The sequence below is a fragment of the Mobula birostris genome, chromosome 22 (assembly GCF_030028105.1).
Source record: "Mobula birostris isolate sMobBir1 chromosome 22, sMobBir1.hap1, whole genome shotgun sequence".
NCBI lineage: Eukaryota > Metazoa > Chordata > Chondrichthyes > Myliobatiformes > Myliobatidae > Mobula > Mobula birostris.
In genome coordinates this window covers 7,018,191-7,041,069 of record NC_092391.1, presented here as the reverse complement: position 1 = coordinate 7,041,069, position 22,879 = coordinate 7,018,191, and the positions used below count along the sequence as shown (strand labels likewise).

Here is a 22,879-nt window from a genome sequence, read left to right as displayed (position 1 = left end):
TTTAAAGATTAAAGATTAGCTTTATTAGTGACGGGTACATCAGATTGTAATGTGTCATTTGTGTCAACAACCAACACAGTCCAAGGATGTTCTGAGGGCAGCCTGCAGGTGTCACTGTGCTTCCGGTGCCAACATAGCATGCCCACACTCTTACTAACACTAACCCACTAACCAAAGCACCCAGAGGAAATCACGTGGTTATGGGCAGAATATACAGAGTACTTACAGACAGCGGCAGGAATTGAACGCTAACTGCTGGTGCTGTAAGGCGTTATGCTAACTCAAGAACGGGAAATAATTCCCTTTTTGCAAAATATCTAATAATATGGAGGCTGTCAGTTTCTTAATAAAATTAAACTTGAACTAATCTTGGAATGATATCTCGGTAAGTTAATTCAGTACTAAGTACTGAGCTACACTTGAATACTCAGCTCTCACCTGTGGCTTCTAACTGGCTGTTTGCATGCGACAGCAGCTATACCCCAGTACACCATTTCTACAGGCAGGCTAAACCAGGTGAGGGTACCCGGCTGGCCTCACACCCTGGTGAAATAGGGACATGCAAAGTCAGCTCTGGTGCACTGTGCGGATGAGATTTACGGTGAGATCGGAACGTCAGGAAGGCGGTTCTGCAATGGTTTATAGGGAGCGAAGGGAACAGAAATAGTCATGGTCATCCATTGCAACCAAGGAAGACCCTATTTCGAGATGATAACTCATACCACTAAACCTGGGCTTCTGAGGTTGAAAGAGTGGAACTGCCCCAGTGCGGTTCCAGCTTTCCCACTTTAAAAGCTTTCCTGCACAGATCTCTCGTCATTGTTGGATGCGAAGGACGACCAACAGCCCAGTACTAGGAAAGTCGGAACGTGCAGCTCAAGAAAGCATCCCAAAAAGTGCAACAGATCTGTTTTCCAGACTTGTTTGAAATAAATATGAACTGAAATATTTTACAGTTCTATATTTGAGAATAGTAACGTAATATTTCATAGATAATAAGGTATTTCATCTGTCGTAAAGGATGTTGGGTAGTAACACTCAACATTTTAGAAAGATATGTAATTAGCAGGTGGAAAAGGAACAAACAGAGTTGAGTGTAATGATTTTAAAAATAGTTACCTTTTTCAAAGACATTAAACTACTTGTTAACATTGGATTGTTAAAGCTGCTGTGTGTCAGTGAGTAAGCTGTTTTCCTGTGTGTGTAGTGGGAGATGTTTAAAAACTGTATTAGGTTTTGCTGGCACCATGGAGTGTGAACATGACTCATTAAAATGGCTGGCTGTTCCTCCAAATCCTTGCTAATTTTAATTGAATTTTTCTTTGTCAATCAATTCATCTTGTATGTTATTTAACTTGCATTTAGGTCCTTTTAATTGAAACGTAAGCAAAGTTCAAAGTATGTATATGTCACAAAACACTGCCCTGAGATTCCGTTTCTTGAAGGCATTAACAATAGAACAAAGAAATACAATAGAATCAATGAAAAAACTACACACAAAGACTGACAAGCAGCCAATGTACAAAAGAAGATAAACTGTGAATATTAAAAAAATAATATTGAGAACATGAATTTAGAATCTTTGAAAGCAAATACATAGGTTGTGGAATCACTTTAGTGTTGAGATGAGTGATGTTATCTCCTCTGGTTCAAGAGCTGGTGGTTGAGAGGTAAAAACTGAACCCAGTGGCGTGGGTCCTGAGGCTCCTGTAACCGCTTTCCGATGGCAGCCGTGAGAAAAGAGCATGGCCTGGATGGTAGGTGTCCTCATGGCATTGCTCCTTGCCATTTGAACTCTGGTGAATGACAACTATACTCGTGTCTACTCAGTGCCTAGTTATGTGAGTCTTTGGGTGATTCCCTTGTCTTTTTCCTCTGGTCCCAGCTAGAATTCTAAGGATCAAGGATCAACTTTATTGACCATGTGCATTTACACGTGCAGTGGAGTCCCATTAATTGGGCCATCTGCTAATCAGGGCAGCCAGCCAGCTATTTGGCTCAACTCTTAAAGAACAAAAACTAATCAAGAAATTAGCTGGGATTTCCTTTGTTTATCTGGGACATTATGCCTCTTAATTGGGACTGGAGACTGTTGCCAAACAATTTCTAACTAACATCAGTTACACACACATAATGTGGTTGTTACACTACACTGTGCTTAGATATTTTTAAATAGTGTCGGTTGCATGTGCTTGTGTTATGTTATCCATTTGAGCTGACAGATGCAGATTCAAAAAGCAGTGGTTTTTGATAATTTAGTCTTATATTTTGACTTTAAATGACTTCAGACCCTAATGGCAATACTTTATGCAGAAAGGTAATGAAGGCAGTCCATTTTCTGCAATGATTTTGTTCACTTATAGTCAATCAAAAGAACATGACAGCATACTCTGGCTGAATTCCTCTGTCGATAACTATTAGGCACTAACACAGTTTTATAGTACAGTAGTAGTATTGGTAATGTTCTAATTTGTTCTGTATTTCATTTAAATACATACTTTGTTACTTAGTTAAATGGTGGTTTGTCCTTTTTATACTTTTTTAACTATTTTCATGAAATTTCAGCTAATTGGGCTTAAATGTACTGATCCCGAAGTGCCTGAGTTAACTGGAATCCACTGTATTAAGAATTTACTGTGGTGTGTTGGTGCGATATGCAACAAAAAAATAACATTCAACAATTCTAAGATTAAAGAATTATATATGTATAAAAAAATAAAGTTAGGGGTTAAATATATTGTAAAGCCTGGCTGGAACAGAGGGTGAAACTGGTCACAGACTTTCTGATCCCTGAGCCAGTGCGCACAAATCTACTGAGCCCTGGGGAGCTATACATTTTCCTTAGCCGACTAGCTGCAGATCGTTCAGGGACAAGAGTACACCACATGCTCTAGCTTCTTTAATCGTTGTGTAGCACATTTCTCAACACTAAATATTGAGTTGTTTAGAAATATGCTTCATGAGGACCCAGCAGTAGGGAGAAAATGCGCAAAGCAGATTTGCTTCACAATTCACTGCTTTGGTTTTCAGATGACTTCTAAACTGTTAGAATGGAAAACAGCTTCTTCCCCCAGGCCGTTGAATCTACTGAACTCCTTGCCACCACCCAGGTCTTATCACGTATGAAGCGCCAGTAGCGTTATACTCTTTACTTTTTAAGTTGTGTTAAATCCACCTTAATATTTGTAACACATAAAAATGCTGGAGGAATTCAGCTAGTCTATTAAGCTACTGACACGATGAAGGAAGCCGTGAACACCTCCAGGGATGGAGGACCTTCATCACTGCTCTAACCAGCAGCGGCAAAAGAGGGAGAGGGGCAGCATCTATGCTAATGAATAAATAGTCAACGTAGCCGGCTGAGACCCTTCATCAGGGCTCAGCCCAAAATGTCGACAGTTTATTCATTTCCATACGTGCTGCCTGACCGGCTGAGGTCCTCCAGCATTTTGTGTGTGTGTTGCTTTGAGTCCCAGCAGCTGCAGAATCTTTGTGGTTTATTATTTGATAAAATTTATTTGTTGTAATATTATCTTATGTGTTATATGTGAGTTATTCTGTGTTGTACACTTTGGTTCCAAGGAATGTTGTTTTGTTTAGTGGTAGACATGTATACAGTTAAAATAACAATAAACTTGAACTTGAAAAATTAGGGAGAGCAAGCTTTGAAAAAAATGCCATATTGTCCCCTCTTGAGTGTGGTGTTAAGCCAGGCTTTATGTGTCACGGTTGTGCAGGTTTTAAGGGGGAAGGGGACCTAGGAATTTGAGGAATTGTGGCCTTTTTAGGCCTTTCATCTTAGCGTTTTTCAATATGCATTTCTTTTAACAATATTCCCCTTTGTACTAATTGTCAGTCTGCCTTAGCGGCACTGAAGTGGCTATAGGGTACTCATGCAGCTGCATATCACAGGGGTACAATTCAGCAGCAAATGTCCTGCAGCCTCTGGTTTCGACTTGTAAATTGGCATTTGGAAAGTAATTAAGCTAGCATAATTAAGGCTGCAATTGAAATCCATTAGAAATTAAACCAGATAACTGACGCACTAAATCTCCTTAGTTAAAGTAATCAGTGAATGGATAAAGTGTCGGCAAGGTGAAAGTGAGATTTTTTAAAAGAACAGGCATGTACTTTTCATTCTCTTATGTTGTCACATACTAGAGTCCCATGAGAAGCCCTACACGCCAGATAGTGAGCAATATTTATAAACCCATGACAGGCAATAATGGCAACTTGAAATATTCTTTTGCATGAATCTTGAGTGCTACTCAAAACTGGAGCCATCCCGAGTTTGTGATGGCAGCTGTTGAGCCCTGCAGTTACATTTCTGGGCTTTGAACGTTCTCCAGTTCAAGAAGCAGAGGCTGGAAGCTTCCTGTGTTTCTGCGGGTTGCGTGCACTCAGTCGCTGTGCCTTTTGAAGACATGCCACCACCGATTCTGCTGGTGCCCAAGGCAAGGCAGCACCAGCAGGATCTGTTTTTTTTTAAAACACAGCCTCCAAGTTGTAGTCTTCAGATGTAAGCTGCACATGCTTTGTCAATGCCAGCCACTTGATTGTCTGGTCCCTTGTCGCGCTCCTGAAAGATAAGCTCTACCCAAGACCCTTCAGAGAGGAGTGGTGAGATAGATGGTGATGTGCGCAAGTGCCACTTCTGCGCGCTGATTTATGAGATCATATTTCATACTGATGCAAGTACTGGCCTCTAGAGGGACACTTATGGATTGCCAAAGATCTGAGCAGTTTCAGCCCTGATGGGCCCATAGGCTTCAGTGCGGTGATGCCAAGCACCAAACAACGACTGTAGAATGATATTAATTTGTCATCTGGGCAGCTATGGATCCACTTTAAACAACTAAAGTGGGAAAGTGTTTCAGCTCATGCAGCTCCTACAACATAGCCTTTTAATGTGCAGATTGTTGTGCTTTGATGGCCCAACAGTTTATAAAACGTTGATTTTATGCTTTTTTTAAAAGAACAATTTATATGAGAGGGCTTGGGTTACTTAGGAATGAAACATTCTCACTGTCCCTTTCATAAATACCCAGTGCTGCTGTCTCTTAACAGTACTTTTTACCTCATGTTACACAATAAAAAAAATTTATCAGATCAGTAAACTCTGTAGTTTCTAACAATTACCACTGTATTGTTTTGTGCAAAGTTCTCATAATGCATTTCTGATTTGTCTTTTTGTCTTGTTATTTTATACATTTTTGTCACTCTCAGTCACCTTCTTTGAGCCAGGCAACCCTGATATAAAATAATTGACCCTTCCTGCTGTTTAACCCCTAGATATCTCTGGAGTTAAGGGAGGTGATCTGAAAAGGATGTTTAATCATATCTTGTTGTGAGAGCAGGAGGAAGTAGAATTAGGCTGGATAAAATAGTCAAAATCAGTGAAATTTATTATCAAAGTATGTATATGTTATCATATACCTTATCATTCATTCAGATCACAGACGTAATTTTAAATCCAGTCCACAGAAGAGTAGGGGGTGTGGGGGGGGGGATCTTACTGAAACCTGTTGAATATTGAAAGGCCTTGATATAGTGGACAAGGGGAGGATATTTCCTATAGTGCAGTGAGTCTAGGACCAGAGGACACAGCCTCAAAATAACAGGACGTCCCTTTAGAACAGAGATCAGGAGGAGTTTCTTTAGCCAGAGGGTGGTGAATCTGTGGAATTCACTGCTGTAGATATCGGTTGAGGCCAAGTCTTTGAGTATATTTAAAGATTTAAAGCAGAAATTGATAGGTTCTTGATTAGTCAGGGTGTCAAGGATTATGGGGGGGGGTGGAGGGAGGCAGAAAAATGGGGTTGAAAGGGATAATAAATCAGCTATGATGGAATGGTGGAGTAGATTCAGTGGGCTGAATGGCCTAATTTGCTCCTATGTTTTACCGTCTTACGGTCCAACGAGTACTTGAAAGCTCTAAATAACATTCCATTTTATTTCTTCTTTAAAAACTTCCCATGTTTTAACTGCAAAGCAGGGATAAAATTGTCAAAATCAAGAACATTTATTACTGAAGTGTATATGTTACCGTGTACCCTAACATTCATTTAGATCGCAGATTGATCACAATTCTGTCTAAAGCTCAGTTGGACTTGCTGGGTAAATGAGATTAGGCTAAAAAGCTAACTACAGCCCAGTAATAGTGGTGAGCAATGACTGGGTACGGTCCACTAGAGGTCTATGTAGTGTCGCAGCTTTGATAGAGGTTTACAAAATTATGGGCATCATGCTGGTGTAGCAGTTAGAGTAACACTGTAATAGCTTTAGCGACCCAGGTTCAATTACATCCATGTGACTAATTCACGTACTAACCTGAGGAACACCACAAAATACTGGAGGAACTCAGCAGGTCAGGCAGCGGCTATGGAGAGGAATAAAGAGCTGACGTTTTGGAATGAGATTCCATCAGCACTGATAAAATGCCAGCTCTTTATTCCTCTCCATAGATGCTGCCTGAGCTGCTGAGTTTCTTAAGCATGTTGTGTGTGTTATTCGGATTACTAAGTTAATTAGTCACATAGGTGAAATTGGGTGGTGCAGTCTCGTTGGGCCAGAAGAACCTGTTACCATGCTGTATATCGAAATGAATATTGATTGTATGTCCATAAAGTGATACTAGGTGTCTGTACATAAGGTGACTGATTAAAAGAGAGCTACAAAGAAACATTGTAAACTTATCCTCCCATTGATCAAGGCCCTCTAGTCAAACATGGAACACCAGGTTAAGAAAGCAAACATGGAACATAGAACATAGAACACTACAGCCCTTTGGCCCACAACATTGTGCTGACCTTCTAACCAAGATCAATCTAACCCATTGCTCCTACACAGCTCTCCATTTTACTGTCCTGAAAAATCCTTCAAACTTGAACTTGAAAATAAATCTTTATAAGGTCTATCTACCAAAGGAATGCTATTTTTGCCTTGAGTGGGGGTGTGGTGAAGATTTACTAGGTTTGATTTCTGAGATGTGCGGATTATTAGAGATTGAGGAAGATCTGTCTATTCTTGAGTTTAGAAGAATGATTGAAATAATTTGCCACATGCAGGATTCGGAAAAGGACTGGAAACCTAAACTTGTCAGGAGAAGTGGGGATAAAGGTGCAACTCTATTACAACTCGGGGCGTCAGAGTTCAGAGCTCAATTCTGATGTCATCTGTAAGGAGACTGCATGTCCTTTCTGTGGAATACATGGGATTTCTCCAGATCCTCCAATTTCCTCCCACAGTTCAAATGCATACCGGTTTCTAGGTTAATTTGTCATTGTAAATATTCCCGTGATTAGTTTAGTGTTAAATCAGGGGTCGCTGAACCGAGTGGCTCGAGGGGCCAGAAGGTCCTATTCTGCACTGCATTTCAAAAAAAAAGTAAAATAATGAGTGGGGTTTACTCTCCTCCAGAGTTGTAAATTTCTAACGAAGTAGCCTTTAGTTCAGTATATCTAAAACTGAAACCAATAGAAAACTATTGATGTTTTGTGGCAATATTTAAATTTTCCTTTTTTTTGTATTCTAAAACTGCTAAATTTGATTAAATAAAAGTAAGCGATATTAAGTGATAATGAAAAAAACACTTATCTATGCACAGGCAAAGGAAGGAAAGATCTGTTCTGCCAGAAATACTGTTGTTCATTAGGCTGCGTATTGTGTGTGGGGATTTCTAGACTTGGCTATTGCAGGATTACTGCTCTTTTAACCTAAATGTCTACAGTGGGAGCCGCAAAGATGTTTGCTTTTGTGCACTAAATAATGTCCCTTATTTGCAGACAGTCTGCTTTCTGCCACGTTTACTAACAGTTATATTTGGACAATGCCACTAACATCACAATGGAAAGTAGTTTGAGGTGAGGTACAGATGTGTGCAGTGGGGCTCCATAAATGAAACCCTCATGTCATCATAATATGCATGCATTTCTTTCTTGAGGGCAGGCATTAAAAATAAACAGTTTTGTTGTGAACCCGGAAACTTTATCCGGCAAAAATGCACCCAGTTTAATCAATCTCATTTAGTCCACATCTGTCAGATGGGAAAACCAGAGCGTATTGACGAGCTGCATATGAATTCGGTGTTTGTTACTGACAGTAATCCGAACCGCCTGCCACAGGGCTCAGGTGTGGAAGTCCGCAGGCTAGTACCACCAGCTGACATTTTAAGTTTTAATGACTCCACGGGTAGGTGACCACTTGCTGTGAGGTTTGCTTACCGGATCAAGACAGCAGGCAATGGAGATAAAGCAAGACTATTAACGTCTCAGTGAATACTCTGACAAAGCAGTTTTAAAAAAAAAAGTCATGAGTCTCGGATTATTGTGTCATTATTTCCGTTACTGTAAGCCTCTTGTCCTGTCTGTTCGGACAACTACACTGCAGTACATGGAGGAAGCAAAGTGCCATTTCCTAAAAAGACGTATGAATATATTGTCCTTTCCCAAAGGGATACTTAAGGATGATATTTTATTGAATTATGGCAAACAGAGCTGGATTATAGAATACATTACTTTTGTTTATCTTTCTGTGCATGCACTTCTCTGACTTAAATTATAATATTACCCTGGATTGTATTTTATCTTGGCGTAAGCTGCATTTTTCACTCCTCTGATTGTTAATGGTGAATTAATAATTTTAAACATCCATCGATATGATTGTAAACCCATCTTTGTTTGAAGGTGAAATGGCTAATGAATTCATTTAAACTGGTCAGATGTATCTTGAACTGATCCTAATGCTCCAGAGGCAGCAGATGTTAAATTTGCATTAAAAGTAACGTGGCTAATCTAAGAACAGTTAGGTCAATGGGCAAAAGACATTTTGCTTAAATTTGTAATCACATTTGACTTTTCTTTCCAGTAACCAAGGCTAACAGTGGAAAGCAATTTGGTTTGACATTCGGATGCATTTTTCTAGATAAATGCAGTAGTACAGTGGATTCCAGTTAATTGGGCCATGGGTTAATCAGGGCAGCTGCTTATTTGGGTCAACTCTTTTAAAAAAAAGACTATAATAAAGGGGAAAATAACTAGAATTCCCTTCATTTATTTGGGATATTATGCTGCTTAATTGGGACAAGAAGCTTTAATTGAACAGTTTTTAAACTAACATCAGGTTCGTGCACTTGTGTGTTCGTTAGATGCTACACCATGCTTAAAGCAAACAGTTTTAAAATAGCGGTAATTTGTGTTCAAAAAGCAGTGAATTTTGTAACTTATAGTTGGCGAAAAATAATCAGCACGATTATGCACTATGCTGATTTTAATAATTTTGATCAATCAGAAGAACATAACAGCGTACACTGGATGAATTCCTCAGGTAAAAACTATTACGAACTAATACACAGTTTTGTAGTACTGGAGTAGCATTGGTAATGTTCTAATTTGTTCAGTATTTCATCTAAATACATAATTTGTTACTCAGTTAAATGGTATTTTTAACTAGTTCCATGAAATTTTGTCTAAGTGGAGCAGCCGATTAATAGGGCACAAATGTACTGGTCTCAGTGTGTTCCAGTTAATCAGAGTCCTCTGTATTTTAGATACTTGCCTCCATTTAGATATTTCTGATTTTTAGTATTCCTGTAACTATAGGTCATTTGATGAATGTTACATAGACTGTGTACAAATTTCTGTAATATGTATAAACGTAGTCATCATGGGCACTTACAAAATAATCACAAAAGCTGTAAGAACTGCTTTAGCAGTTAATATATATTAATTGCACTAAAAGGCGCCACTGTTTTAGTCATTTAATTGATGTGAAAAATAAACTATAATTCACGGTTCTTTAAAAATGAAATATTACTGATCACAAAGCAGCTCTAGAGAATAGATTTTGTTAAATATGATGGAAAACAGCCATACATTAATGTGAGAGAGATGAAGAGCTGTAACACTATAGCCTCCAGTGGTTTAGTCTGAGCCATGAAGATGTATCTGCTTCTCAACTTGTAAGATAAAAACTTGGCATCACCACAGTTTGCATAATTACTTACTCACTGCCCATTACGCCAGTGGCGTTTAGGGCAGCAATGAAGGTCCTCCATCTCTGGTGGTGTTCAGAGCTTCCTTCATCTTGTCAGTAGCTTCTTCTCGGGTTTTCGCTACGGTCAGATGTAGAAGGATTCTTCACTGCTGTTTCCATAACAGTTTCGGTCTACCAGTTAAGGTTGTTAGACCTGAGCAGAATCCCTGAACCTGGAAGACCGGTGGACCACATCTCGCCACTACCCTTTGACCTGTTTAGCATGTGTGACCCTACCAAGAGCCAAAGCACAAAGCCCTGACTCCAACCAACATAGCTCTCTGGCTCATTGGGGCATGCAGCCTCCAAACCATGACAAGGTTGTGGTCCTCTTGAAAGAAGGTATGACTTGGTTTAAAGTACATGAAATCATTACCATTCTCTCTACTGCTTTTCCTCCCAGAGTCTATGAAGAATGGGATTACGGATGACAGCAAAACTTGACATCAAATGCGTACCCCTAAGGTACCTAAAATGTCACATTCTCCTTTTTATAAGATGCTGCCTGGCTTGCAGTCTTTTAAAATATTTTTGTTCTTTTGTTTTCTGTAGTATTCACTGTAATAGTAGGAAAAGTGGGAGAAAAATAGCAATGTGCTTTGTTAGCTATCTAGTCAAGGGAGAATTAACCCCAACCATGGTTTATAATAAAGATTTTGCAGATCTGTAGATCTGGTGCTGATGAACTGCCTTTTGCTGTTTTATGAAAGCCAGGAAATGGATGCAAGGCTGACTCATTTCAGTGAATAAATGAGACACAGAAATCATATTTTAAAAGATATATTTCAATTTGATAATTTTTAATTTTCAATTGAACATTCTTGAATTAGATTTTTTTTTAAATATGTCAAAATTGTTTATAATGTAGATCGAAAGTAATACTTAACATGGAAGTGTCCAGCAATTTTTTTCCCAGTTGGGCAATATTTTATGACCAACCAAGCATTTGGGGATTTGCAGGCAGCAGCATAAATTTATTGTTTTTTTTTCCCTGTGTGAATATATTTTAAAATAATGCTTTCTTTTTCTATGATGAGGAAAAAATTAGTTGTGTGGCAAAATTAACAGTTTAGTGATTGTTTGAAATTCCTGATGCTCTGAAACAAATGTTGTTTGTACATGCAAATCTATAGCTAGCTGGCTTCGAGTTCCTGACGACATAGTTCTCCCCCCCTGCCCCCCCCAATTAAAGGACCAGTACAGTATCTACTGTTGATGGGCTCCCGTTCGTGTTGGTGCTCAGTCCTTCAGATAATGAGTCTGCAGGCAGTATTCAGCTGTCAGAAGCTCATTTGTATAATCTCAGATTGCATGACCAGTAACAACAGCTACATGCGGTTCACTATTGCAGCAATGTTTAAATCATCTTCGAGGATAGCAATGCTCAGAAAGCCTGCTAGTTCTAAATGCACCAGATTGGCAGTGTTATAAATATTTTATCAAACACTGTTGTTGATTTGCAGTACATGCTGAGATTTTTATTTATCTCACAAGGTGTTAATTCCTTTGGTACTTTCTGAAAATGGCTATTAGTGGTCAGTGTAATGACTTTTGCTATTGCTTTGGCTCGCCGTGCTCTGAGATGCAGCCGAGGTGACCGTAACATGACTGTTGAAGACCTCTCCGCTCTTCTTGCAAGTGCAGCTCATTTGTCATCTGGCAGTAAATCGAGCTGCACACGAGAGCCCAGGGACACATTCTGTGATGGTCTGATGGAAGTGAGCAGATAGTGCTGTAAAGGCGGCCTGTCACAGATGACTTGTGCTACAGCACATCTTTTCATTCATGCTCCTCTAAGGTAAAGCGCTTCAGCTTGTGGGGATGGCACTGCCTCGAGTAAGGACAACATGGTAGTCCAGTGGTTAGCACAATTGCCTTCCGGCACCAAACACTGCCATTCAGATTTAGTTCAATGGCATAAACGCAGCTCAGTAGTGTAGCAGTTAGTATAGTGTTATTAGAACGGAGATGAGGAGGAATTTGTTTATTCAATAGGTTTCAATGCAATCGCCCACCCCATTCTTTTAAACTCCAGCTATTACAGACCCAGAGCCATCAAACACAAAGATTGGCAAACTGTAAAGTTGTGTATGCAGTGGAGTGTGTGAGTGTGTGTGAAAGAGAGTTTTATATTGAGAAAGTTGATGAAGATTGCAGCAGCAATATTAACACTATACAGCTTACAGCAAGTGATCTGGAGGAAGAAATAATGAGTTGATATATTGATCTCATGTGTTCAGCTGAAGATAATACTCTTTCCTGCTGTTTAATTCCTTATTTTCCTTCCCCTGCATTTGGATCTTTCATCAGTCAGTAATCTATCCTAATCAATTTTCTTCATAATCACTGGGCTTCTTTTTCCTGAAGAATGCAAGCCTGTGTCCTGACAGCTTGCGGTCACAATGTCTTGCGTCTTTCTTCCTAGTGCCTTCTGCAGAGATGGGCCTCTTTTTGTGGACGAGCTTCATGGACTTCAGTTTGTTAAATCTGAGCTGAGTCCCTCATCATGTGCTGTGTGATGCATTTTTCATTCGTTTAGGAAGAAAAAAACTGAAACAAAGAGATAAAAAGCAGATAAAGCTGCAAAACAGGAGGCTGAATAATTCAAACACAAGAGAATTTGCAGATGCTGGAAATCCAGAGCAACACACACAAAATGCTGGAGGAACTCAGCAGGTCAGACAGTGTCTATGGAAATGACTGTACAGTTGACATTTCAGGCTGAGACCCTTCTTCGGGACTGGAAAAGAAGGGGGAAGATGTCAGAATAAAAAGATGGAGGAAAGAGGATGGAGGACTAGCTAGAAGGTGATCGTGAAGCCAAGTGGGTGGGAAGTGGTCTGAGATCCGCTTCATGTGCGAAAAGCAGAATTTCCCATTGGCTAACCACTTTAATTCCTATCCTTATTCACATGCTGACATGTCAATCCATAGCCTGCCACAGTGAGGCCGCTCTCAGACTGGAGGAACAACACCTCATATTCCGTCTAGTAGCCTTCAACCTGATGGCATAAACATTGATTTCTCCTTCTGGTAATTTCTTTTCCTCCTGACTTATTCTATTCCCCGCTCTGGCCTCTTATCTCTTTTCCTCACCAGTCTATCACAACCACCTCCCCCCCCCCCCAAAAAAACCTCTGGTGCCCCTCCTCCCTCCTTCTTCCCTTCTCTCAGCCACTCTCCTCTCCTATTCAATTCCGTCCTACCAGTCCTTTACCTTTCCTACCCGCCTGGCTTCACTTATCACCTTCTAACTATGCAACACACATCAAAGTTGCTGGTGAACGCAGCAGGCCAGGCAGCATCTCTAGGAAGAGGTACAGTCGACGTTTCAGGCCGAGACCCTTCGTCAGGACTAAGTGAAGAAAGAGCCTAACTATCCTCTTTCCCCTTCCCCTACCTTTTTCATTCTGGTGAATTCCCCTTTCCTTTCCAGCCTTGACCTGCTGAGTTCCTGCAGCATTTTCTGTGAATAATTTAAATGACTTTGTATGCCCCCAAAACAAATCACTTGTAGATGAAAGTCTTGGCTAATCCTGTGGAATATGAATGTGTATTAATAACAGGCATGTAATGCAGAGAGACTGGGTTGGTAGGTGTTGGGAATGTTTTATGACTTTCTTAGAGAAACAGGTAAGTGCTGTGTCAGTGAGTGAACTCTGAAATTATGCCCACTCTTTAGTACAGGTAAATTTTCCAGGCTGTTAATAGTTAACAGAGATGTAGTGGGTTTGAGGTAAAACAAGTTTTTAAAAATATATTTTTATCTAGAGGTGAAGCACAGAACAAGTGTAAGAAGCTGCACTGCCCAGCAACCCGCCTACTTAACCCTAACCTTATCACAGGACAATTTTATAATGACCAATTAACCTACTAACCTATATATCTGTGGGAGGAAACCCACACGCTCACGGGAAGCTTCTTACAGATGGCATCAAATTTGAACTCCGAACTCCAACACCCCAAGCTGTAATTTATTCATTTAGTTCCTGAAAATCAAACACAAATCAGAGAATTGTATTAAAAACTCAAGAAGACTGTGATCGAATGGAAACGTTGCTAAACATCCACCAGGAATTTGTCAAAATGAGGAACAATAGTTAAATTAAATGTCCAGGAATATGTCTAGTAAGTTATGGCTTATGGGCATATTGGTACATAACATCTAATTTACTGTATTTCTAAATTAAAGTTTCAATCATAGTGTTTCCAAAAAGTGAAATTGCCTTTCCAGGTTTATTATCACTGACATATATGTTGTGAAAATTGTTGTTTAGCAACAGCAGTATGGTGCAATACATAAAATATACAATCAATTACAATATGAATTTATATATGTAAAATAAATTAAATTAGTGAAAAAGAGAGCGAAAATGATGAGCTGTTTGAGTTGGTTCCACGGTATATCTGTAGAAATTTGTTAGACATACCAAATCTCCTCAAACCCCTCATGAAATGCAGCCCCAGTCATGCCGCCTTCATAATTGTATCAATATACTGGGCTGAGGATAGACCTTCAAAGATATTGACACCCAGGAACTTGAAATTGCGCATCCTTTTCCACTGGTGAACCCTTGATGTATACTGATGTTTGTTCCCTCGATCTCCCCTTCCTAAAATCCATATGCCACATGCTGACCTTACTTTAGAAAAAAAAAGGGGGGGAAATTGGTTTAAATCTCCGGAGGGGAAAAAAATCAATTAGTTTAAAATTGGGGGAGAGCGGGGGTGTGCTTGTTTCTAAATTATCCCAGTAGAGGGGGCTGTTGCTGCTTTATGGTGTTGCTCATTAGTACAGGCAAGGTGAAGAATGTAGAATTGGAACGTTCGTTGCTAAATTGCAAATAGCTGCTCTCTGCAAGTTCAAGTTCAAGTTTAATTGTCATTCAACCATACACATGTGTACAGCTAAATGGAACGGCGTTGCTCCAGGGCAAAGGTGCAAAATACAGTACGTACAGTCACACACAGCACACATAGTTATCACTCATACAGTCACAAGCTATGAGGTGGAGTGGTAGCATAATGTTTTGCATAATGCTTTGCAGAACCAGCGACCCAAGTTCAATTCCCGCGGCTGCCTGTAAGGAGTTTGTATGTTCTTCCTGTGACTGCGTGTGTTTCCTCCAGGTGTCTTGATTTCCTCCCACAGTCCATTGTAAATTGTCCCGTGATTAGGCGAGGGTTGCCAGGCAGCACAGCTTAAAGGGTCGGAAGGGCTTATTCTGTGCGGTATCTCAATAAATAAATAAACTTAGCAGAAGTCCCTGAGTGACATGGCCTGAAGACTAATGGTGCATAGGATATTGTCCTGGAGACAAGTTTCTGCAAGTAGTGTGTCTTTGAATCTGAAAGGAAACAATTTTCCTGTCAAGAGTTTATAATCCAATGCTGTGTGCACACTATTTTCATCCTTAACTGGTTCCAAATAACTTTAACTCAGTGTGATTATCCCCAAAACTTTTCCACTAGGAAGAAGAGGCTAAACAGCTTGTCCGTGACGCCATCGCTGCAGGAATTTTCAATGACCTCGGGTCCGGCAGTAACATTGATCTATGTGTGATAACGAAGAATAAGTTGGACTATCTAAGACCACATGAAATTGCTAATAAAAAGGGCGTGAGGTAAGCACACGTTCAGCTTTGCACATGGAACTTGAAATATACACTCAGTGGTCACTTTATTAGGTACCCCCTGTACCTAATAAATTGGCCACTGGGAGTATGTTCATGGTCTTCTGCTGCTATTGCATGTTCAGAAATGCTCTTTTGTGTGCCATTGTTGTAACTTGTAGTTATCTGAGATACTGTTGCCTTCCTGTCAGCTTGAATCAGTTTGGCCATGCTCCTCTGACCTTTTATTGACGAAGTATTTTCACCCACAGAACTGCTGGATGTTTTTTTTTGTTTTTTGCACCATTGTGTGTGAAAATCCCCCGAGATCAACAGTTTCTGAGATCTCAAACCACTCTCTCTAGCAACAACAATCATTCTACGGTCAAAGTACTTTAGATCCCACTTCTTCCCCATTCTGATGTCTGGTCTGAACAACAGCTGAAGCTCTTGACCGTGACTGCGTGCTTTTATACATTGTGCTGCTGCCGCGTGATTGGCGGATGAGATTTGCACTAATGAACGGGTGTACGTGATAAAGTGGCCAGTGAGAGTAGAGTGGTACAGTACAGGAACTGGATCAGGCCTTTCCACCCACGATGATGCAGAATTAAACTGATATACTTCTGCCTGCACATGATCCATATCCCTCCATTCCCTACATACTCAGGTGTCTAAAAGCACCATAAATATCACTGTTGTACCTGCTTCTAATTACCTCTAGCAGCCTGTTCCAGGCTCCCACCATTCTCTGTGTAGAAACAAAACTTGTCCCACACATCTCCTTTTAACTTCCCTCTTCTCACCTTAAATGCATGTTCTTGAGAACAAAGAATATTACAATACAGTGCAAGCCCTTTGTTATTGTGCTGACCTTTTAACCCACTCTAAAGTCAATCTAGCCCCTCCCTCTTATATAGACCTCCATTTTCCTATTATGCACAAGGCTATCTAAGACTTTCTTAACTGTTCCTAAAGTACCTGCCTTTACCACATCCTCTGGCAGCATGTTCTACGCACCCACCACTCTCTGTGTGTAAAAATAACACAACAACAACTTACCTCTGACATCCCCTCCCCTATACGTTCCTCCAATTGCCTTAAAATGATGCCCCCCTGTTAGCCATTTCCACCCTGGGAAAAGATCTCCAGTTGTCCACTCAACCTATCCCTCTTCTCATCTTGTATACCTCTGTCAAGTCACCTTTTATCCTCTAGATATACTTGACATTTCTATCCTGGAAAAAGAGATTCTTTGCTATCTGCCCTACTTATGCCACTCATAATTTTGTAAACTTCTATTGGGTCTCTCCTCAGCTTCCTACTCTCCAGAGAAAACAACCCAAATTGGTCCAACCTCTCCTTATAGCTCATACTCTCTAATCCAGACAATGGCCCAGTGAACCTCTCAATCGTATTCTTCCTGTAATGGGGTGAGCAGTATTGTGGCTGGACTAATGTTTTATATAGCTGCAGTGTGACTTCCTTTCTTCGTAACTTGTTCATAGAATTCACCATTCCATCAGCTTATCTTTCTGTTGACACCTGGATTTTTCCTCATCTACTTAAACCTCTCAACCCTTGTAACTTGAACATCTCTCTTAAGTCTCCTCATAGCTTTCTCTAAGGGAAGTCTAGCCTCGCTTCTCTCTCAGCAGTACCACCACTATTCTTCTAAGACTTCACAGCTCCTCCTTCAAGTGTCCGATAAGCCTCATAAACTGTGGTGCACAGTATTAGTCACAATAATCATTGAGTTTAAAACCAGATAATCAGCCCTTCCAGTTTGTAGGTCAGTTGATGAATGATGTTTCAACCTGCAATGTTGCTTTCTGCACAGATGCTGCCTGACCTTCTAAGTATTTATTTCAGTTATGCTTAGTTTTTATTTCAGGTTTCCAGCATCTGCAGGTTTTTACTTGTCCAATTTGAATCAGCATTGTTACTGCCAATTGAATTCCTCTCATCCACTTTCACTTGCCTCCAAGCAGATCATCTGCAGGGAGCAAGTGTTCACCATCTTTCAGCAGGCACCATCACCACTTGAGTCGTTGATCCCTCTTCATGCCCTCCCCATCACGGGCTTCCTTTGTTTTCTCCACTCCTCCCTGTTCTCTATTGCTAAAGCAAGGCTGATTCCAAGCTGTTCGTGGTCCTAATTGAAGATTTCAGACTTAAGATTAAATGTTTCTCTCTGGCTTCACATTCTAAAGTAAAGAAATTAGTTTCAGCATTCTGTTGTTTTTCTTCAAATAATTTCTTTGCTTTGGACCTCCGTTCCATTATTAAGCCACGGATGCTGTAAGCTTTTGTAAGACCATAACACACAGGAGCAGATTTAGGCCATTTGATTCATCAAGTCTGCTCCACCATTTCATCATTGCTAATTCATTATCCCTTTCAACCCCATATTTTCCTGCTTTCTCCCTGTAACCCATTTGGCGGCCTTACTAATTAAGAACCTATCAATGTCTGCTTTTAATACACCCAATGACTTGGCCTCCACAGCCATCTGTGGCAATAAATTCTACAAATTTGCCACCCTTTGGCTAAAAAAAATGCTTCCTCATCTCTGCACTAAAGGGATGTCCTTGTATTCTGAAGCTGTGCTTTCTAGTCCTAAACTCTCTGACTATTGGATACATGCTCTCCACGTCACTTTATCAAGGCCGTTCAATATTCAATAGTTTTCAATAAGGTGCCTCCTCGTTCTTCTAAGCTCCAGCCAGTACAGGCTCTTATCCTCACATGTTAACCATTTCATTTCCAGGTTCATTCTTATAAACCTTTGGGTTCTCTCCAATGGCAGCAAATCCTTTCTTAAATAAGGGGCCCAAAACTGCTCAGAATACTCCAAATGCAGTCTGACCAATGCCTTGTAAAGGCTCAGCAATACATCCTTGCTTTTATATTCTAGCCTTGCATGAAATGAATTCTAATTTTACATTTGCCTTCCTTACTATTGACTCAACCAGCAAGTTAACTTTCAGGGAATCTTGCACTAGGACTCTCAAGTCCCTTTGCTCTTTTGATTTTTGAATTTGCTCCCCATTTAGAAAATAGTCTACTCTTTTATCGCCTTTACTAAAGTGCATAATCATACACTTCCCTACACTATATTCCATCTGGCACTTCTTTGCCATTCTCCTAATCTGGCCAATTCCTTCTGGAGACTCCTCAGTTAAGTATAACAGTCTTCTCAATTTGTCCTGCCACATTTTAAGGAACAACCAGTTTACTCTTCCTGCATTCATGTTGTTGTGTCATCTCAATATTCCTCCCTAAATGTACCAGATTGTCCTACCAGAGGCACATACAAAAGGCTGGAGGAACTCAGCCAGTCAGACAGTATCTATGGGAAGGAATAAAGAGTCGACATTTCAGGCCGAGGTCCTGATGAATGAACTTGGTCCAAAATATCAACTCATTATTACTCTCCAGCGATGCTGTCTGACCTGCTGAGTTCTTGTATTATTTGTTGCTTTGGATTTCCATCATCTGCAGGATCTCTTGTGTTTATGTCTTCCAGAGGCTTTGTGCATTGTGTACCACATTGGTCTTAAACTCTGCTGCTGAAGTGGCAGGCAGGACAGACACTTTGTCCACAACAGAATAGTCACAGTAACATAGTCATAGTCACAGTCATAGTCAGTCGTACTTTATTGATCCGGGGGGAAATTGGTTTTTGTTACAGTTGCACCATAAATAATCAAATAGTAATAAAACCATAAATAGTTAAATAGTAATTTGTAAATTATGCCAGGAAATAAGTCCAGGACCCGCCTATTGGCTCAGGGTGTCTGACCCTCCAAGGGAGGAGTTGTAAAGTTTGATGGCCACAGGCAGGAATGACTTCCGATGACGCTCTGTACTGCATCGCGGTGGAATGAGTCTCTGGCTGAATGTACTCCTGTGCCCAACCAGTACATTATGTAGTGGATGGGAGACATTGTCCAAGATGGCATGCAACTTGGACAGCATCCTCTTTTCAGACACCACCGTCAGAGAGTCCAGTTCCATCCCCACAACACCCCTGGCCTTACGAATGAGTTTGTTGATTCTGTTGGTGTCTGCTACCTTCAGCCTGCCGCCCCAGCACACAACAGCAAACATGATAGCACTGACCACCACAGACTCGTAGAACATCCTCAGCATCGTCCAGCAGATGTTAAAGGACCTCAGTCTCCTCAGGAAATAGAGACAGCTCTGACCCTTCTTGTAGACAGCCTCCGTGTCCTTTGACCAGTCCAGTTTATAGTCAATTCGTATCCCCAGGTATTTGTAATCCTCCATCATGTCCACACTGACCCCCTGGATGGAAACAGGGGTTGCCGGTATCTTAGCTCTCCTCAGGTCTACCACCAGCTCCTTAGTCTTTTTCACATTAAGCTGCAGATAATAGCACAAGGTCAGCGACCAGGCAATTTATTTTCTGGAGCAACATTAGCAGGATATCAGTGCTCCTTGCTCTGCCAAGATATGATGTTCAGTGTCTACTTGAACATCTAATACATAGGCAGATACTAGATTTAATACCATTAGTGAATGGGAATGATTTACTTCACAAATAGCCACTTGATTAGGTACAGGATTGGACACAGGAGTGGAACCCGGTGTGATCTTCTGCGACTTTAGCCCAAACATTTCAAGGTTCGATGTGTTGTGCCTTCAAAAATGCTCTTCTACACACCACTGTCGTAACACCTATTTTTTTTTTTGAGTTACTGTCACCTTCCTGTAAGCTTGAACCAGACTGGCCTTTCCGCTCTGACCTTTCTCATTAACAAAGTGCTTTCATCCACAGAACTACCACTCACTGGATGTTTTTATTTGTTTGTTTGTTTTTCACACCACTCCCTGTAAACTCGAGAGTGAGTTGTGTGTGAAAATCCCAGATCAGCAGTTTCTGAGATACTCAAACCACCCCGTCTGGGACCAACATCAGTCCGTGGTCAAAAAGTCACTTAGTTCACATTTCTTTCCCATTCTGATGTTTGGTCTGAACAATTGAACCTCTTGACCATGAACCGCAATGCTTTAGTGCATTGAGTTGCTGCCACATGGTTAGCCGGTGAGATATTTGCATTAAAGAGCAGGTGTGCAGGTGTACCTAATAAAGTGGCCACTGAATGTATGTGTCACTGGCAAAATCTGATTCAGATTTCACAAGGATTGCGTGGACTGCTTCTGTAGTTTTTGTTCTGCAATGCCCTCTCACTCCCACCCCCTTGGAAGGAAGGAAAAAAGGCTATGGCCTGTTATTTCTTAATCCTTTGATCCACCAATTTATACATCCTTTGAACCTCTTTGAGGAAGGTGTAGCAGTTGCTTAGTTCTGTCCATTCCCTTGGGAAAGAACAGAACCAATGAAGTGTCTCAGCCCAAAACATCCAACTTTCCACTCCTCTCCATAGATGCTGCCTGGCCTGCTGAGTTCTTTCAGCAGTTTGTATGTGTTTATCTGGAACTTAACAGCCAGTATTTTTCCCTACTTAACATAAATCATTGATCTCACTGCATTTCTTTCTAGTCTCAACAAAATGTTCCCCCAGCATTCTTAAAGTCAAAGTTCAAAAGAAATTAATTATCAAAGTGTGTATATTTTATTTATTTATTGAGATACAGCATAGAATAGGCCCTTCTGTCCATTCAAGCCACGTCACCCAGCAATCCCCTGATTTAATCCTAACCTAATCCCAGGACAATTTACAATGACAGTTAACGTACTAACCGGTAGGTCTTTGGTGTGTGGGGGGGGAACCAGAGCACCCAGAGGAAACCCACGTAGTCAAGGTGTGAACGTACAAACTGCTTACAGGGAGGAGCGGTGGGAATTGAACCCAGGTCACCTGTATTGTAAAGTGTTTGCTCATCACTATGTTACCATATACTACCTTGAGATTAACTTTCATACAGAAAATAAATACAATAGAATTTATAATCAACAGTATACAGTATGTACACAAAAACTCATTAAATCCTAATTATTCAATAAGAAACCTCCTATTCTTGGATAAGTTCAGGTTTTTGTATCTTCTGCCCGATGAGAGAGGGAAGAAGAGAGGATGACTGATGTGTGTGGGGTCTTTGATTATGTTGGCTGCTTTACTGAGGCAGCGAAGTGTGTCAACAGAGTCCATGGAGGGGAGATTGGTCACAGTGATGTGCTAAGCCGTGTACACAACTCTGCAGTTTCTTGTGATCATGGGCAGGGCAGTTACCATACCAAACTGTGGTGCATCTGGATAAGATGCTTTCTTTGATGCTACGAATAAACACAAAAACAAGAATCAGAATAAAACTCTACAAAGTTGAATCAACTTTGGTATCTCAGTAAGAGGAATAATTGCATTGATCCTAATCTTGAGAAAGTTTGGTTTCTCTGTTATAGATATTTATTGTATGTAATATATTTTCTATTTCCCTTCAGGCAAGGTAACTACAAGTACAGGAGGGGTGTGACAGGAGTCCTAACGCAGACGATTACTCCACTGGAACTTGAAGTGGTGGAGGAAGTTGTGCATACAATGGACACTTCCTGAAGAACCTGGTGTCCTTATTTTTTAACCACTCTGATGTGGATGTCCAAAAGATCGAATGGTTATATGTACCTTGAAATAGCAGGAGACATGTTCAATTTTTTTTCCAAATAAAGTTGGTCTCCCAAAATGTCGTCTTATTCTGCAGTGAGTTTTTCTTATTTAATTCCTATTTTTTCCAGGAAATATTCCCTGTTTGTAGCTTCCCTCCTTTCTCGACAATTCCTCACTCTGCTGTTATCCACTTATGTCCATGCTTCCTGGGTTTCATGAAATCAAAGAGTCAGCAGTGAGGATTACCATGCATTTAACATCAGTACAGGCCCATCAGCCTGTGATGGTGAGCAGTCCTCAATCTACTTTAAGATCAATCTAACCCTTCCCTCCCACATAACCCTCCATTTTTCTATCGTCCCTGTGCCTTTATAAGATTCTCTTAAATGTCCGGAATGTATCTGCTCTGCCACCACTCCTGGCAAGATATTCCACACACCCAACACTGTCTGTAAAAAAAAACACAACTGACCTCTGACATTACCTGTATACTTCCCTTCCATCACCATAAAATTACGTCCCCTCATATCAGCCATTTCAGCCTTGGGAAAAATGTCTCTGGTTATCCATTTGATCTATCCCTCTTACCTTGCTCATCTTACCACCACTTTTTTTCTCTGAAAAAAATCAGTCTTTTCTCTG

The 22,879-nt window shown here is 40.6% G+C and overlaps 1 protein-coding gene across 1 annotated transcript in view; it reads left to right on the top strand.

Annotated features, from left to right (window-relative positions):
• Window positions 1–22,316, top strand: part of psmb7 (proteasome 20S subunit beta 7) — an 81,253-nt gene extending 58,937 nt beyond the window's left edge. Inside the window, exons 7-8 of the mRNA XM_072239871.1 lie at window positions 15,505–15,656; window positions 22,075–22,316. Of these exons, the coding sequence (XP_072095972.1) occupies window positions 15,505–15,656; window positions 22,075–22,186 (264 nt within the window). The 3' untranslated portion in view covers window positions 22,187–22,316. The remainder of the gene's footprint in view (window positions 1–15,504; window positions 15,657–22,074) is intronic.
• Window positions 22,317–22,879: the final 563 nt, after the last annotated feature.